The sequence below is a fragment of the Gadus chalcogrammus genome, chromosome 9 (assembly GCF_026213295.1).
Source record: "Gadus chalcogrammus isolate NIFS_2021 chromosome 9, NIFS_Gcha_1.0, whole genome shotgun sequence".
Lineage (NCBI taxonomy): Eukaryota > Metazoa > Chordata > Actinopteri > Gadiformes > Gadidae > Gadus > Gadus chalcogrammus.
In genome coordinates, this window is record NC_079420.1 from 18,183,656 (window position 1) to 18,201,811 (window position 18,156).

Below are 18,156 nucleotides of genomic sequence, written 5' to 3' on the forward strand. Positions count from 1 at the left end.
TTGCCTCCAGACAGGGAAGGCTAGTTCCCTTTTAACATAAATGATTCAATCTGAGAAAAGATTTGCCGGGACAGCCCCCAACCACTTCGCGTGACACTGGATCTGCTTCCCGCAAAACATGCGAGCGTTGATGCCCAACGAACGATCAAAGCCTCTTGCCTCACAATTCAGTCCTGTAGATATGCCAACACAGACAACTCAGTCTCATGCCTAAATTCAGGATGAGAGACAGCAAGACCATGATCTCACACCCTCACGTCTGTGCCTGTGTGTGCCTGCCTGTGTTTGCGTGTGACACACCATCAAAGGACGTGTGCTTTTAGCACACACTGCTACTGATGTGGGTCTTAAGACTGATCTGTAGAGCACCATTTGCCACAGTCAACTGGCCATCTATTAGTGCTGCTCAACCAGCTAGCAGCACAGCGATACCTAAACCCGCCTATATAAATCATGTAACAATGGGGCATTACTCAGAATTATCAAAGCGTCACTCTGAATCCCGAGCAGAGAGCTTGCTTCCTCCTTTTTTTGTTTGATACCATTCACACATAGGCATTATATTATAATATATGGCTTCACTAACGGACCACAGCCGAATCCCAGCCGCTTGTCTGCTTTCCCCCAATTCGAGGCTGGGCCTTGTCATACCAAGTCAACTAGCAAAGTTGAGGGACAGAGAGGCATGCAGAAAAAGTTAAATATATAAGGAGGACTATAAAAACAGAATATTGAAAAAAAACAATCCTTCCTTCCTTTCACAACCATGTGTGGTTAGGGTGGCTCATACATATTTTTGTATATTGCCAAATCAAAATTGTTCATGATCCTTTTGCCAAATAGCAAATTAAGATGTTAAGTTAAGATGATACGGGTGTCTCAAGAGAAAATAATAACAATATGCAAGTTTGTTTAGCTTTTCCACAAAGGACACAAGGGAATACTCGACGTCTCACTATGTTACTTAGACACACAGATTTACGGAAAGTATTGCCTTGTAATTGCTGTTGCTATGCTTCGCTGTGTGGGCACCTGTTGGACAGAGTACAGAGCCCTAGAATGAAACGCATGGACACACATGGGAAGAGAGTGTGTGTGTGTGTGTGTGTGTGTGTGTGTGTGTGTGTGTGTGTGTGTGTGTGCGTGTGCGTGTCTGTGTGTCCATGGGATGGGAAAGAAAGGGAAGAAAGCCTTACACTGTACCCACACACATCCATGAATTAACAGAAACAGAGGCCAAACTTTAAAAGAGGTCATCCTTTCTATTAACCAGGCCGCTTGCTTACACAGCCCTGCGATCAGAGCAATAAACTGTGTGTGTGTGTGTGTGTGTGTGTGTGTGTGTGTGTGTGTGTGTGTGTGTGTGTGTGTGTGTGTGTGTGTGTGTGTGTGTGTGTGTGTGTGTGTGTGTGTGTCTGGGGGTCAGCTGACTACTCTCTTTGAGCCCCTTTTGAAGAGTCACAGCCAGCCTAATGCATAATGCGAAGCCAGGAGGGATAGGGCAGCAGGAGCTTTTTCTCACGGCTCAAGTGTAGCCGGCTTCGATCCCCTGCTCCTCCCGGCTTAATTTTAGAGGAGTCCTTGAGCAAGACACCAAACCTTTAAATCACTGCTCCGCGGTGCGTTTGCCGTCACCTTGCGTGTTTCAACATGCCATTTGTGTGCGTACGCGAGTAAAAAATGTGTGGACATGGACATGGTGACGTGGAGCGGTACAATAAATACTATTCGTTTAGCCTCGGGTTTATAATACATCCGTGATTCTCTGGGCTCATTACGTTGTTATAGCTCACCTACAGTATATCGCTGAAAACTATAGCTTCCCAATATTATTGAACCACCTTTTAAAGGCCAATTTTTTGATAAAGATGGCAAGATGCTTAGCAGACCAATACACTTTAAGTAAAATAAGGAAAGAAAATGATTTTGTTATTGAAAGCAATATTTTTTGATTGTTTGAGGCATGGAAGATGAAGGCTGTTGATCCTTCGTCTCCACTGGGTGACAAAAGAGCAAATTAAAACAATAGATTCCATTTTCCTTTTTTAATCGCTATTATTTTTTATCCAGAGTGGCATTACGACATGGAGATTGGGACAAGACGCCCCTCTTACGTCTGTTTAAAACACAGGCGATGAGTGTGACCAGAGAACCAGCCCTTGAGGTCAGCTAGCCTAGTATCAGGCTGGGTTTACCAGGGACTGTGATGTCAGCCATACACCGAGCCTTTGAAGTGAACGTCGTAAAGCTCTCGCCGCCACATCTCTGTGAAAGCACTGCTTCTAACGAGTAGGAGCCATAAAAGAATGAAGGAGTGGCGAAAAGAAATATGGCACTGTCTCAGGGATCTCGCCTAGATCTGGGGGTTTCATCAATCTTCTGGGAGGGAAATGTCATTGTTGGCCATACAGAATAACCTTGTACACACGACCAATGACCAAAGCTGTTGCTGAGATTGTACACTTGGTACGTCTGGCACATGAAATGCCATGATTTAGTTTAAAAAAAGGGGGGTGAAAAAGTACACCAATATATAAAAAAATAAGAACCGTCTTATTTTCCTCGAATCCCACACTCGCCACGCTGATGAACGACAGCCATTGTCTGAGCACTTGACTCCAACGTCCAAGGTTCACAGGTTGCCCTCATCTAACCTAATGTCAACACGGGGCAGACAAAAGACTGGAACAATAGAGGCCGGTGGTCCCGCTCCTGAGTGTGTCGGGTCAGAGGGGGCCATCACCAGATACAGAAAAGAAAACTACAACAACAATAAGTATTCTGTTAATGGATCCCAGTGAAGTGACGTCAACAGATAATATATATATATATATATATATATATATATATATATATATATATATATATATATATATATATATATATACACACAAGTCGTTAACACAACCACACACACACACACACACACACACACACACACACACACACACACACACACACACACACACACACACACACACACACACAGTAACAGCTTCAGGCACAAGCTTTGTCTGAGCTTAGATTTCTGGAAGGATGTGAAACCTCAACAGACTTCCCAGGTGAGCCATGGGGGTGTAGTACAATACAATATGTGGTCATCAACCAAAACATGACACCCATGTGTTTTGAGTCCTGGAGAAGTAGAGACATTGTGGCTTATCCTCGGTAGCCCACACCCAAGCCTCAGGTAGACAAGTCAGCTAGCTCACAAGCAGTCGCCAGGCCCCTACAGGAAGTGATTAAGCCTGATATGATATCGACCTATTGCGTGTTGCAGCGAGTCATTTCCTTCCAATGAAATATGTGAACAGCTGGCGAATTGTTCACCCCTCAACGATTGTGTTGTCACTCACAACCACACACACGCTGCAAGTGGAGGTGTGATTTGGATCAGTTTTTAAAAGTGACGCCTTGGTAAGGATATTGTTGATAAAACAATGGCCATGTACAGTGGATACTGTCAAAAGTGTTGAAGGGACAAAAGGAGACTTTGATAAGTTAGGGCCATTATTCACCCAAATCACTATCATATAGCCTACATAAACTATAGCTCAGCATTAGTATCCGTGTCATTAATGGTATACACGTTTTAATGTATCTGTAGGAGAATATAATATGTCATTGCCTAAGAATGGAAACCATTTTTCATTAAAGTATATAATTATACTGGATGCAAATGTGTTTAGACAGTAGGCCTACAAGAATCCAGATGTCAAACTTGGTTTGAAATGATGTAGTTGTAATAAGATGCATATTGCCATGAGTTAGGATACAACGCTAACACTATCTGCAGCCTCAGGATCCAATTATTGTATGTATAACACTATTCAAGGATTCCCAGTCAAATAATATAGGCCTAATGCTTCACAGCATTATCGAATCCGTGACAACAATGCAGGACTGCGAGAACAATATGTCCGTCATTCTTTATGATATCGGTGAATTTTAATTTAGACTGAAGCTCAGTCATATAAATTAAAATGTTTGACTGTTGCATGATCCAATTTAGATATCTTTCAGCATATATAAAACAAAAGCAACGAGGTTTTTTTTCTGGGTGGGGAGGGGGGTGAGGAGTGGGGGGGCTACTGCCACAATGTTGCGATTATATTATCAGCAAATGGAACATGAAAAGTCACTCGCATTCGCTTCTCAAATACTGCGTCAATGGGTGCGCTTTATCTCTCCGTGCGTACCACGTTTAGTCAAAAGACACACATCTTTAATGTCATCATACAACGCTGTGCAAGGACACAGGGAATCTATCTTACCGTGGCCGACGCCAGGCTGCTCTCTGTCAAAGTTAAGTGGTGGGGCTCCCATCTCCTTAAGAATTTGGAGGTGAGGATTTTGCTGAGAAATGTACGAGGATGTTTGACCACGCACACCTGAATGTCTCCTTCTTGTAACAACTTGTATCTCATCCCACTGCTGCAATTAAGCAAGGTTCTTTTGCACGACCCTGCGCCCAACTTGTTATTATTATTCCCCTCCGGTGCCGTGGGCGCAGACATCTCCCCCAGCAAAGGTTTGTTCTCCTCCGACTGATAAAACTGGTTGTTGTGCAGTTCGTTTCCTCCGCCGCTGCCGTTGAAATCCATGGTGCTTAAGATCAGTAAAAATTGGAAGTAAAAAAAACGTCACCCGAATCGGTAGCCTAAATGTACATCAAGAAGCGAACAGGGTCGGATCGAGCTGGGGGACCCGAGCTACCGCTACACGACCTCGCTTATTGAAGGAGTAATGGGGGCGAAAATGAGACACGGCAGGATAAACATAGAAACGCCATTTAACGTCTTCTATGGCAGTTTTTCGGGACGAAAAATGCTGTTTATAGCCGCAGAAAATGCATATATCCCACCGTTTGTATCCACACAATGCCCCTTGAATTGTCTACACGGTGCGCGTCTCGCTCCCCCCCCAACGAGCTATTCAATATGTCCGGGCCATGGCCTCAACCATCCGCCGATAGCAGTCCAAATAGTACAATTCAATTAACACACATAAATATACTCCGTGTTCAGAGGTGAAAAACGAAAAAAATCCAAAGGCGACGTGTGCTGTTTCTCCGTGTATTTGGTCATTAAAGGTTTATTGGCACGGTTCCTTTTTCTGTCTTTTCTCCTATCTTCGTATAGGAACAGAGCACTCCGATAGAGCGCTTCGGATTGGCCTCTTGTTGTGCACGTGACACTGAAGTGACGTCAATGGGTAGGCGAGCGGACGAGCTGTGCGTCTTCTCGCCCGACTGTCTGCCGAGCGTAATCGGGCTGGGAGAGCACAGTTCCCTTGAACATAAAAAAAATGGAGGGAGGGCGCACGACTTCAGTGAGTCCGCTCTTGGACTGACCCCCTTTAGAAATACCTTGGACCTTTCTATTCGAGGGACACGGCTACGTTGAATAAAATAGGTTTTTCCGAGCTGACAACCCCAGGAAGTGAACCGAGGTACTCGACTAACCGGAACACGCCGACCAGATATTGATCAACGATAAGCGCTCTGAGGAACATTTTCTCACTAAATTAAAGAAACAAATGAGGCAAATCACTAGTAGGCCATTTAGTCTACCATCAGTCCACTTTAAGTTTTAGAGGCATGCTATCTTTAAGTAGGCTTTATGATTCATCATCATAATCGAAATCGAAATATTGTGAGCACATATTTCACTCAACACTGGACTGCGTGACTGAAGTCATATGATGTGTCTACCAACTTGACTAAACTTCCAATAATGATACAGCTCCTTGCTGCCAATTAACAAATAGTACTATAATAATGATATACCCTTCCTGGCTGTCTATTCAAAAGATGAAACAATGTATGTATGTAAATTAAAATATGCTTTGGAAAGTCAGATTGCTCAACAGTTCTGGTACAACAAGTAAAACGTCTCTGAATAATGCGTACATGATGTGTAAGACATGTGCCATCTAACTTTTGACAAGATCGAGAACATTTGGACCCAATAAACTCCCACACATAAAACTGTAAGATAGGTGGCATTGCAACATTTATATGCTGACATCAAGAGATAAGAAAGGGATAAAAACGGCCATGTTTATCTTTTGGAGCGTACATTTTCCCAGCAAGAATATTGCCTCTAGGCCTACGTTTTGTTAATTGACTGAAATGGAACCAGCCTTAAGCATAGTCAATGTGGGGTAGTGAACGAATAAATGGTACACATACAGTACATTCCTACATATAAGAAAGAATCAAAAAAGAGATCAATAACATTTTCTTTCACAAAAACATGAAACTAGTCAAGCATTCAAAACTCGTGCCAAATTAAGATGGTGACCATTAAATATGGCTCCAAACATTTTATGGTCATGGTCACTCAACAGTTCAACCTTTTTTTTTGTTTTAATACTAGTCTAGTGCCTAGTTTATAACTGAACAATACAATATCTGTCTAAACTAAGAGATACATTATGTTTGAAATACTAAAGATATAATCTTTTTGGTATTAAGTTTTCTGTTCTTGTAAGTTAAATTGTGTCTTTCTACCAGCAAGGCATGCCAACAGCACTTGATCAATAACCAGACTGGCGAGATTGTTAAAAAAAAAATATATATATATGTTTTTCCTTGTTGATGACTTCCTTAATAATCCAGCCAAAATGTTGATAGTATTACTGTACAAAAAAAACTTTGAAATTTGGGACAATATAGAATATTGGCATTTGGACAATATTCAACAATAAGCATAACAGTCAGATTGGCCTCATCCTCAACTTAAAACATAAAGTTATAGAATTTATTTTGCAAATATTTTGGCAAGTTTTGCCTACATAGCCACCCTCCCTCAAAATGACATTTTTAGGGAAAAAGGGCAGCTGAAGGGGAGCTATGCTATACAACCATACATCAGTAGTAGGCCATCACGTTCATAAAACAAAAAATATAAATGTTGGAAGCGGTGGAAACCACAATGTTGAGGTTTCTTGTGTGCTTGTGAAATTAACAGTTCTTGGAAAGCCATTCTTCCTTGTCCACATCTCTTCCACCAGCCCCCATAAGACTGGTCTTTTGACCAATAACAGTGGAGGGACTCCAAATACCTCGGCGGACACACCTCCACCCTGTTCCACCGACAGTTGCGCTCCATTTAAAACTGTGTCAACATTGAGTTAATGTGAAGGTTGAGGAAAGGTCAGAGTTCAAGTAATGAGTATAACAGACATGGTTGTACATAATTAGTGAGAATTGACAAAGAGCATAGTGTTGTTGAGGCGACTGTTTAAACCCCTCAACCTGAAATGGATTAGTTTCACCATCAGGTTGTCCAATCACTGGATAGCTAGGCTATGTTGTTTGCTATTTCCTTAAACCAATAGGGATCATCAGCAGAAATAGCATTGAGCATAGCATCACCATTGTGTTCTCTGATCAGGCGGCTATAGAATAAGGTTGGATGTTTCCTTAAATCAACATATGACCTCTGTGTACAACTCTTTAACGTCAGACCCAGAGGGCCGACATGCGGAGCTGACTATCCCCCATGCGAAAAGAAGTGGACTCCTTAGAACTTATGTGCACAGGGCTAACTCCCAGACCGTGTTTCATTATGCGTGTCAACATGCATTTGTGCATGTGACACACAGGGAGCGTTGTGGCTAGAAGGAAAAGAGAGATATCGGCATATTTTGCCAGCACACTGTGTGGGTGTGAGCAGTCAGGACCTGTAATTAGTTGAATTACATGGCATGTCATAAGAGCCACTCGGTTTAACGAAATTATCTCCATCCTGATGAGGTTCAGAAATCCTGTTGTGTTACACACCAAACCCAGCCCCGAACCCAATGTACCTTCAATGTACCTGCCTTTAACTCTGATGCCTGGGAGTACAAAAAGGCAGCACATTAAAACGCAGTTCATTGTGTATCACAAATGTATTTGTAGTCCTGTTAACAGGTATTTGTGTTTTGAACTTGTCTTAAAAAACAACCTGAAAATAAAGCAAATAGAAAATGCATGTTGATTCCATAAGATACATTATATTATTAGCCTTTCTCCATCAGAAATGTATCAAGGGATCTTTGGTCAAATTAGTGTCAAAATAGCGTCTAACACAGAAATCTAAAGCAAACCCTATAAACTCTGGGGAAGAAAAAATAGAAACTCAATGAAGGAAGCATTAGCAATTCATTTCATAACAAATATCAAAAATGTCAACTATACCTCTGAAAGAGTGATTCTAATGTTCCGCCTTAAACAGCAACTCCAACTGCAATTTGTAGGAATTTTGTACGTGTTGCAAGGGCACTAAGCAACCGCACATGATGATGACGCTGATGACGTCATTTACAGATAAGCCCGTCTCGGGCTGGTAAGGGAAACTACAGTGTTGCCTGTAAATGCCTGGCGTCCTAGTGACAATATCAAGCAACATATGTACACATGCGGCACGAGCGCCAGGCCACAGCATGCAGTGCCAGGTCCCACACAAATGTAACCCTGGTGAGTTGTGTATTTGTGTATATATTATACGTTTGCCAAGTGTGTGACGGGATTCTCCCCCCTCCCCTCCCCTCCCCACCCCCAGGCCCATCCCCAACATGGGTTCTCTGAGGTTGGACGACAGCAACAGCTGTAACTCTCACAGAACAAACGTGGGGGTGGGGGTTTGGGGGGTGTCAATGGAGGCCAAAACGGTCCACACTGACTGTTAAAGCCGGGTCAAGAGGTCAGAGAGACATCCAAATAGTTAAGAGTGTTGTCGGTCGCTCCCACCTCACCTTCCTCCCTCCCTTCCCACAACCACAAGCACTCCCATCTATTTCTGACCGGGGCCTGTCTGTGCCTTGACAGAGAGACACAGACAGGCCTAGAGGGGAGACCACAGGAGAGGAGAGGAGGGAGGGAGTTGACAACGCAAGTGGAACTCCCTCACCCCTTGCATACAGTTGGTTTAAACCTATATAGGGGACCTATGTGGGGGCTTTCCATTTCGTGTGCTTTAACCGGTCACTTAAGGTGTCGTCTGCTGCAGAACCGAGCGAGGTGCATATATGGTTGTACTAGGACTAGTGTTGTAAATAATGTCTTCCGTGTGATTTCAAGTGTCTACCCCAATGTCCACCAAGCATGGTCTGAGCAACCTATGGCCAAATCCACAGAGGAGTAAGGCAGATAAGTAAAAGATAAACATCTATATATTCAATAAAGTAATAAGCTCAAATCCCTTCCCTTTCTGAAAAGAAATAAATCAAAGCAACATAAAAAGGCCGGGGTTAGAATGAACCAAAACGGATTTAAACCGTTCTACAAAAATACCAAAAAGGTTAAGAGGCCACCCTTTCCCACAGAGCCAGCCAAGTCGTACAAAAAGAAACCACTTTACCAACAACCGATAAAAGAGAGACGGTAACTCACAATCACCAACATACAACAATTAAAAAGAGGGTTCCATACGGTTCCTTTCAAAGATCTCAAGTCCTAGTAAAACAAAATGGCAGTGGCCGGGTGACTCTCAGCGGCCCGGGACTTGGGGGCGTTGAGCCAATGGCTGGACGCGGAACATGCCCTGCTTCAGCTGCAGGCCGAAGAGGCGGCAGTTGGCGATGCGCAGGGCGCAGCACTCCGTCTTGTAGAGGTCGTTGGGGAGCATGGGCTGGGTGCGGTGCCACGTTCCGCTGCTGCGCCGGAACTCTCTGATGTAGTCAAAGCTCCTGCCTGCAGCGCGAGGGGCAACACCACATATTCACACGTTTATGGATCATTTATTGTGGTATTATCAAGTCCTGTATTTGGAATGAGGGTTAGAGTTACATATGACACATTCCCATCAGTTAGAATATGGTAGTTCTAGTTAAGTTAAGGTATGGATATAGATGTTGAGGATAAATATTTGAGGTGGTCAGGCTTTGGTTTAAAGGGAGAAATGGTGTATGTACCCCCTCCCTAACTTTAAACCCAAGCTGGAAGATTAGGTCAAGAGATATTTAGGATAAAGTTGAAATAAAGTTAATCAGGTTTTGTGGTAGCTACTGTATGTTTAATGTCACGGCAAGGATCCAGCCAGCATATAGTCATCCTAAACAGCATAATCGTGTATGGACTAAAGGGACTTAAATTATGTTCAACGGTAACGGTAATGGCAAGTCACACATTTTCTGCAGTTCCAACTTCGAAAACAATTGGATAACTGATGTTGAAACCGAATGTATACGAGGAGCCCCAGAGTCGTTAACAGCCAATAGAGATCTATAGGAGTGTGCACGTACTAACCTGTGTCCAGGTCTCCCACCACATAGATGTTGGCTCCTATGGCCACCGCTCCGTAGACAAACGATGAGCTGGTCTGAATACACAGGTTCTGGTCATCCAAGTGCATCCATCTAGATACACAGCAGCCCGACAGTTAAGCCGTCAGTCGTCCTCTATAACCCCATTCGAATTTCCTTCATTGTTTTTCTATGCACGTTTATTTATGCTAAAAAAAAAAAACTATTGTATCCTTTACACTGTGTGCAAAGGCTTTGACATCGCCAAAGCCACTAGCAAGTGGTAGTTAAACGTTCTGTCCCCTAGAGGGCCTTCTACAAATAAACATTTCTTTCTTGCCATGTAATAATATGCACAAAATTATATTATATTATTATATATTAACACCGCCTCTTGACGGTGTTATTATCATTAGCTATGTGGTTCATGGTAATGGAAAGCCCTTTTGCAAGTCTCACTTTGTAAGGTCCTTTTACATTGAACGCGATTGTTTTTCTTTTGTTCTTTTTCACAACAATAAATCATAAACAAACATTTACAAATTTATAAAAAATTAAATATTTACACATTTGAATAGTAATTTCAGCATTCGATTAACATTAATCTTTTTACTATTAAATGTATATTCGGCTCACTAAATTCGTTCCAAGAGCCCTATTGCGAAATAAAAAAGAATGTATCACAGAAATTGAGCTCAAATTGAACAGCACACACCAAATTAAGTGGTAATGTGTCCCGAGCCAAAGGAGAAGTAGTCTCACATGCCGCCCGCCCCTCCTCCCGCCCCTGGTTCCTTCCCTATTTCCACAGCTAGAGTCCCCTGCGGTTCTCCGGTCCACTGACCTCCTCATGTCGTCGTGGTAGAACTCAGACTTGCAGGTGGTCATCTGCCTCTGATCTGGGTTCTCATGCTCCTTGGTCTGCACGCCGCCAAACACGTAGAGCTCCTTGCCCACGCCGCACGCCACCGAGCCAAACCTAACGCCAACGCCACATTATTTTTTATTAATAAATAAAAGGGATTTCTAACACAATATAGCCTATCATTCAAACATTAAACACATCGGTCTGCACATGTCCTTCCCACCTCCGAAAATCATGAGAAGGGAACTTGACAGCCCTACACAAAACATCACAGAAATAAACATAAATTGACTATTTTCTAAACCGATAGGCCGTTTAAACAGCCTGGGCCCAATGTCCAACTCAGTGTGGTTATTTACCTGGTAGCTTGTGGTCACAAGTAATAAAAAAAAATAAAAATGATTTGCCTGACATGGACTTGGAAACCAAAACTAGACAGCGTCATGGTGACACCAAAGCCACCTTTCACTTCCTGTCATGACTCTTGCACACAGTGTGTGCAGTCAGTGTAAAGCCATCAATGTGCTCCTATCTACATTCATAAGTAATTATGTCTATCATTCAGATTGGACTTTGGATGATTGAGTCACCAAAACAACACGCGTCTCTTTCCCCCGTTCTCTCTTACCTTCTCTCTTTCAGGGGACAGAGGCCGGTCCACTGCTGGGTCGTGGGGTCAAAGCATTCCACAGAGTCATAGAGTTTCCCATAGGAGCCGCCAGCCATAGCATAAATCTTCTTATTCATTGTAGCATAGCAACCGATCTGAGCAGGAAAGGGTGCAACATAGTGGGGTGAAACACGCACACTACACAAGAGTTCAAATGTAACAGAAATGAAGCATATGTTAGGAAGTAGTTTTAAACAATATAACGTTAAATAAAAAGGTTAAATACTCAAAAAAGGAAACAGGGAGTTAATTTCTACCTGGGAAGACATTCTCTTTTGGTTAATTTACTAACCATTTCTTTTTTAATTGTTTGCATAGTTAATTATAATACTTTTGTTTCATACCTTGCGAACCATAGTCATGCTGGGCAGCAGTTTCCAGGTTTTGAGGTAGGGGTTGAACATCTCCATGGTGACCAGCTCCATCTCCTTGTTCTCTCCTCCCAGGACGTAGATCATCCCGTCCAGCTCCACCACACCAAAATTCTGCCGTGCCTGCCGGGGATTGCCATTTAATAATGAATCAACAGCCCCCCAAAGCACCTTCAAATGTATTAAAGGATATTAATAGGAAAAGCACAAATATAACCAATAAGGGAATGTTTGAGGAGCAAAAGCGGAAAGAGGTCGCTTTGCCAATCTATTAACAATCCATTAACGCAGTGGCTCTACACCTGGGGGTCGCAAAGTTATCCTCTCCCCCTCCTCCAAACTACTGCAAAGCTGACATCTAGTGGCCATATTAAACACAGCATGCAAAAGCCTTAGTGCAGATAAATGCAAAGGAGTAAAATAAACTAACCACAACGATGTTGGGCTGTCCCATTACGATTTAAATTTGCAATATTTACGTAAAATATTAGATTACGTACAACATCTCTTCAATTTGTGTTCCCAACTAGGCAAAATATAATTGCATTAGCACATTACACTTTAATAGATAAAAATCTACAAAAAAACGAAAGCCAGTATACCTGCATCATAGACGGTATGGGGCTCCAGGTGTTGGTCTCAGGATCGTACTTCTCTCCGCTATCAAGAATGTTCTTGTGTTCATCCATGCCCCCCAAGACAAACAGAAAGCCCCCTGTTTAAACAGGAAACAGACGGGTGTTAGCGACTCGTGGGCTAAATAAACAGTTAATACGGACTCAACTACAAGAGGCGTCTGTGTTTTATCAGAGATCAACCACTGAGCACCAAGGCAGGAGTGTTTTGTCATTACACAGATTCAACAAAGTGCATAAAAAATATATTATCCATCAGAATCAGTGAAAAGATTTCGACACGTAAATTAGGAAACGACAACAATCTTTTCCTGGCTATTTCACAGGGATGCAAACTGATGAAGGCCAAACTGGTGACGAAATTTTTTGCCACCATTCAATTTACTTTTAAATATTTTAAACTTTTTAAGATATTTTACTTTAAAATATATTTTGTTGCAATGCAAGTCAGTGAAGTGTGAGCACATAGTGCTCATGCTCATAGTGTATGAGCATTATAATGAGCGATGCTATGTATGAAATGCACCACACAGTGTGGCGTTATACTATAAGTGTCCAAGAAACCTTACCCTTATTGAAGGTGATAACACATATTTTTGATTGAAGATAACTTTGGATGTGTGCATTAGTATTCATTCTAACTGAAAGAATGTGCACTGTAGCACAAATCTCTGTATTAAGGCTTATCGTGCAGACATTTCATCCTTCACAATCTAATATCTTCATATCGCACACAGGCCTATATAGACATTACCAAATCACTAGAGACCAATCATTCATATGAATCCCCCAGACAAAACAACCAGACATAAACCCGTCTCGACTGGTTTACCGACATGCCCCGGACACGGGTTTTCAATAAATGTGGCACAAGGCGCAGAGCTTACCGGCTGTCACCAAGCCATGAGAAACACGAGCCATGCTCATTGGCTGGAGCTCTATCCAGCCCTGGCGGTGAGCGTCGTAGAGCGGACACATGCAGCGCATCGCCGCCGTCGGCTTAGAGTCCCTGCGCGGGAGAGAGTCATGTGGTCATCATGCAGGCAGTGATCCCAAACTAGTCTCAGGTTATCACAAAGAGCATGCAACATCATTGGAGTTTGTATATAGACGAAAGCCAAACCCTGAAACAGCTACGTGATGTAGTGGTTTACATGTTAGTGCTATGGATTGAAAGTCTCAAACTATGTACTGAAATAACCCTCAATGGGTTACCCGTTAATGGAAGTTCTGTGTTACCAGGTTACGTCAATCAAACTGGCTACCCCAAATCTAATTGGACAGAATGGAAGTACTTTGTACAAGAGATAACTAAAACCTCAAAGCAACAAAAAAAGGCACCTCTAAAAGAAAGAATAGCTTCTGCCTGGAGACAGACAGAAGGCATTTAAAAAATGTTTATAGAGGGCAGGGACTAGCCTAACCAGGGTGTTTGGTATATATATATATATATATATATATGATCAAAATATACGATCTTCAATACTACACTCGGCAGAACCAGACTGCGCTTGGTGTCAAAGGGGGAGAAGCGACCCCAAGGCCTAAACGTTTACTTGCGGTCCTCCCCCCCGACGATGACGATGCACTCGGAGTAGCCCCGAGGCTTGAAGGCGGCCAGGAGAGCCTCTCCTGTTGGGGCAGGACCTGTTAGGGCAGGCTGGCAGTACTCTCTGATCACCTCCCTCATCAGTGGCTCCCCGAGTGCCTGGGGGGGGCGCCACGAAACACATGGAGCACCTTACAATCTATACTACACAATATGATATGGAACATTAAAGAAATCTGTGGGAGGCAATAAATACATGAAACTGGGATTCTAGATTTAGCTGCATTGGAATCCTGATTGGGATCCGTCATAGCTTATTTTGACCATGGAAAATGTCAAGCCGTTTCATTTTTAATATATTATAAGATAGACTTGTTGAATTGATGGTCGCCATGAATAAGTGTTGCCAACTAAATGTAACCACATGCAATAAAGATGGACCAGCCAACCTGTCACTGAGGGAAACACTGATATATTTGATTGGATTACCTGTTCTCTGAGGTAAGAAGAGTCCAGGCCATGAAGCCATACTGAGGACATCACTTCCTTCATGTGCACCTGGAAGACAATAGGGGATGATAGTCCTGAGGTGCACATATATTATCCATATATTGTATTGATAAATCACAAAGCTATGCGCCAGTCAATAAGGCTTCACATGCTCGGATCGTTGAGCAAGAAAAGAGGATCATTTCTCCTCCCCAAGAACTTCTCTCTTTTCCCACACACAGTCCCTGAGGTGGAAGAGATTCGGGTCGTACTGCCAAGGCGCCGCACCCACCCTGCGATCCTCGGGGTCGTGCGCAAACCAGCGCACCACCGCCTCCAGCACGTGCTTCTCGTTGCCCACGTTGAGCTTCTCCATGGCCAGCAACTCGCAGAGCCGGTCGTGGGGCATCTCAGAGAACTCCTCCGTGAGCGCCACGTCGCGGAGGTGCGTCTGCAGGTACTCGGTGGCCACGTGGTGCACGTGGTGGAGGCAGTAGTGCAGAGAGAAGAGGCGGATGCCAATGCAGTTCTCGGCCGTGATGCAGCTCTCCAGGAATTGGCAGCAGAGGAACTTGAGGTCTGTGAGGAGGAGCAGGTCAGAGGCCTGCACCATGTCCTGGATGGTGTCCTCGCTCAGGCTGATCTGCAGACATGGACCAGAGATCAGTGGGAGCTTCCCAACAATGTATGAAAACAAGCAGAGCACCACAGTGTCTTGCTCGGCTGGCTCACACCCATGAACCTCGGCCTGCAACCGTGATGAATCGAGGCATTTTCGTACTCACTTCGCCACTGAATATATAGTCCAGGATCTGTTTCATGATGAGCATAGAGACTCCATCAAGCTCAATTCTGTAGGTTGATCCATCTTCCTTTGGAGGGTTGTAGTTGAGTTTGGTCCTAAAATAGCATGTTATAAGTGGTCAAGTTGGAAAAAGCTCTGCAAAACCACTAGCTAGGAATGACACAACATGCACATGGTCACCCAAAGATATGATTGATTAATCTTTGGAGAAGTGTGGTATTGAATATTTAATACATTGTTTCTTATGTACTAACCTGATATATGGGCTGGCAGCAGCAAGAATGTTTTTCTGGATAGGAAGCTCCTCGCCGTTCACTACCAACAGTGCGTCATGAAAACTATCCTCTTGCCAGAAAGAACGCAGCACCCGGAGTAGTTTCTGGGAATGCTGGGGGTCTGAAACCCTCGATCCAGTTGGCGAATCCATCGTTGATTCAGCAATATCTAGACTAATAACGAAGACATGACTTGAGCTTTTAAGAATTCTTTGGTTATTTTGGGACACTTTGATCCATGTTCAATAACGTACCACAGCTAATAGGAACACCAAAATCAGGGAAATAGGCGGCTAACTAGCCTAGCTGGCTAAGTTGTGTATGTATTTATTTTTCATGACTCGTGGACAATGCAAAAATCATTACAACACTTAGAAACAGGAAAAATATATCAGGCGTACACGTTTTCCAGCCTGAGCAAAAATGCGACCCCTTTCACTGGTTAGGCACAGTTAGGTTAACAGTGAATTCTGATTGAAAATGTGACCTGGCCCAGGGAACAACGAAAATTATTGTCAGCTACCAGCCTACCATAAACATACAATTATAACCATTACAATTCCAATATCCAATATTTTTCAGAGAGCATAACATATGTATGCTGCTTTACCTGCCGTACGGTTTAACGCCTGGTGTGTACTCCCTCAAATTATGGGTAGGCAGTCGCTACAACATGTCCATACATCCAGCATAAAGTCAGCAGAATAATGGACTCTAAGAGATTTGTCACAGGTAAACGCGAATAGACATGCCTTGCCTAGAAAGATTAGGAACCTGTTATGCTAACGCCGAGGCTGCACATACTTCATGTAAACACTCACCATATAACTTATATCACTTGACAACATTTGTTGAACACTGCTAATGCTGCGTGTAACTTGTTGCAACACGTGGAACACCCAACGACGTTAAATAAACCCTTCTGAAAGCGTTTATAAGATTATGCCCGATACAAGTTGGGACAGTATGATTCAGAGTGAAGCCACGCCCCCGGCCGCGCGTCATACGAGTAAGGTCTCGCTGCAGCCTGTAGGACATGGACATCCAACGTCCAAGTGCTGTCACGTGACGAAAAGATGGCGGACGCGGTGAGACTCCTTAGCTGTGTCCCTATTCCTCTACGAATAGTCAAATCTCCTATCCTTTACTTAACCTTTGTGGAAAACGTCATCGGGTCAAGGAGAGATGAAAATGTGCTTCCTTTCAAACATAGGAAAAGACAGCGCTGTTTAAAATGAATTCGACTCCACTTTTCCTAACCGACGTCATTGCGCGACGGGGAGTATTGCTGACCTCTAGCGTTTCTATGGTGGAACTACAGTTTTCCGAAGTTGGTCTACAACAGGGGTTCTCAAAGTTTTGACAGCTGAGGGACAATTTAGGAACCCAAAATTTGACTGAGGTCCGCCAAAGGAAAAAAAATGTAGGCGGGTAACGCCGTCAGCATCCCAGTGGTGAAAAAAAACATTGCACCGTGGACCTCTGGGAGGGAGGTCAGTGGCGAACTTAGCCCTTTGGGGGCTCCAGGCGAACAGTCATTTGGGGGCCCCTGCATCTACCGGTCTCAGTACCTTATATCGCATAATGAGATACTCCATACAAGGGATGAACAAAAGTCACTATCCTTCTTTCATGCAAATGTTAATTATCTATTTACAAATTGAGAATAACATACAAAACAATAAGATTAGTTATGTTGACACATTACACTGACTGTTAACCATAAGTCCTCATTTACCTGAGGGTTTCCAGTAGCTCACAGCAGCTATCTGCTGTGAGCTACTGGAAACCACTACTGGAAACCCACTGATAGCTGCGTCCAGCTATCACTATATTTCCTGTGCTCTTCAGACCTTTCATGGTTGATTAGATGCATTGCAAGGTTATTCTAGTCTTTAAATCCTTCCTCACTCAGTTGTTTTTGTTTTCCAGAAAGGCAACAACAAAAGCAAAAAACATGGTCTGCACTTTCACTGTAGACTAACCAAGACCTGTTCACCCTCTCACCATTTTTCATTACTATGTGATAGTATGCTTTTGTGAATCTGCGGCCCTTGGGCCAGAGTGCTGGGTCATCCACAAGAATATGTGTGCACCTGCCCAAGACACAGCAGCTTGGGCCAGAGTGCTGGGTCATCCACAGGAATATGTGTCTCGCAGTCATTGTTATCGTTATTGTCATAAATTTCAATAACCAAAGTGGAAGAAGGAGAGTGAGAAATATTCACTACCAGTTGTGCATCATCTCCGTCAGTTTGTTGACA

The 18,156-nt window shown here is 43.3% G+C and overlaps 2 protein-coding genes across 3 annotated transcripts in view; both read right to left on the reverse strand.

Moving 5' to 3' along the window:
- Nucleotides 1–5,438, reverse strand: part of cmip (c-Maf inducing protein) — a 30,316-nt gene extending 24,878 nt beyond the window's left edge. Inside the window, exon 1 of the mRNA XM_056599093.1 lies at nt 4,275–5,438. Within this exon, the coding sequence (XP_056455068.1) occupies nt 4,275–4,604 (330 nt within the window). The 5' untranslated portion in view covers nt 4,605–5,438. The remainder of the gene's footprint in view (nt 1–4,274) is intronic.
- A 550-nt stretch (nt 5,439–5,988) lies between these two features.
- Nucleotides 5,989–16,896, reverse strand: gan (gigaxonin). 2 transcript variants are annotated; one of them, XM_056599089.1, is made up of 13 exons: nt 16,714–16,896; nt 15,872–16,066; nt 15,598–15,712; nt 15,105–15,455; nt 14,813–14,881; nt 14,331–14,482; nt 13,662–13,783; nt 12,742–12,854; nt 12,113–12,262; nt 11,727–11,863; nt 11,078–11,212; nt 10,238–10,347; nt 5,989–9,682 (listed from the first exon to the last, which is right to left on the reverse strand). In XM_056599089.1, the coding sequence occupies exons 2-13, from the start codon at nt 16,042–16,044 to the stop codon at nt 9,480–9,482; spliced, it is 1,830 nt and encodes a 609-aa protein (XP_056455064.1). In that variant the 5' UTR covers nt 16,045–16,066; nt 16,714–16,896; the 3' UTR covers nt 5,989–9,479. The 2 variants fall into 2 exon arrangements, with proteins under 2 accessions (XP_056455064.1, XP_056455065.1); XM_056599090.1 differs by lacking the exon at nt 16,714–16,896 and adding an exon at nt 16,503–16,689 and having other exon boundaries at nt 8,577–9,682.
- Between the last annotated feature and the right edge of the window lie 1,260 nt (nt 16,897–18,156).

What these genes read in the sequence shown, in the direction of transcription:
- gan (XM_056599089.1), bottom strand. Translation starts at nt 16,044, where the DNA reads ATGGATTCGCCAACTGGATCGAGGGTTTCAGACCCCCAGCATTCCCAG. An exon ending in CTTCTTACCTCAGAGAACAG is followed by an intron (nt 14,483 to 14,812) that starts GTAATCCAATCA and finishes CGCCCCCCCCAG; the next exon opens with GCACTCGGGGAGCCACTGAT. An exon ending in TACCACGACGACATGAGGAG is followed by an intron (nt 10,348 to 11,077) that starts GTCAGTGGACCG and finishes CTGTGTATCTAG; the next exon opens with ATGGATGCACTTGGATGACC.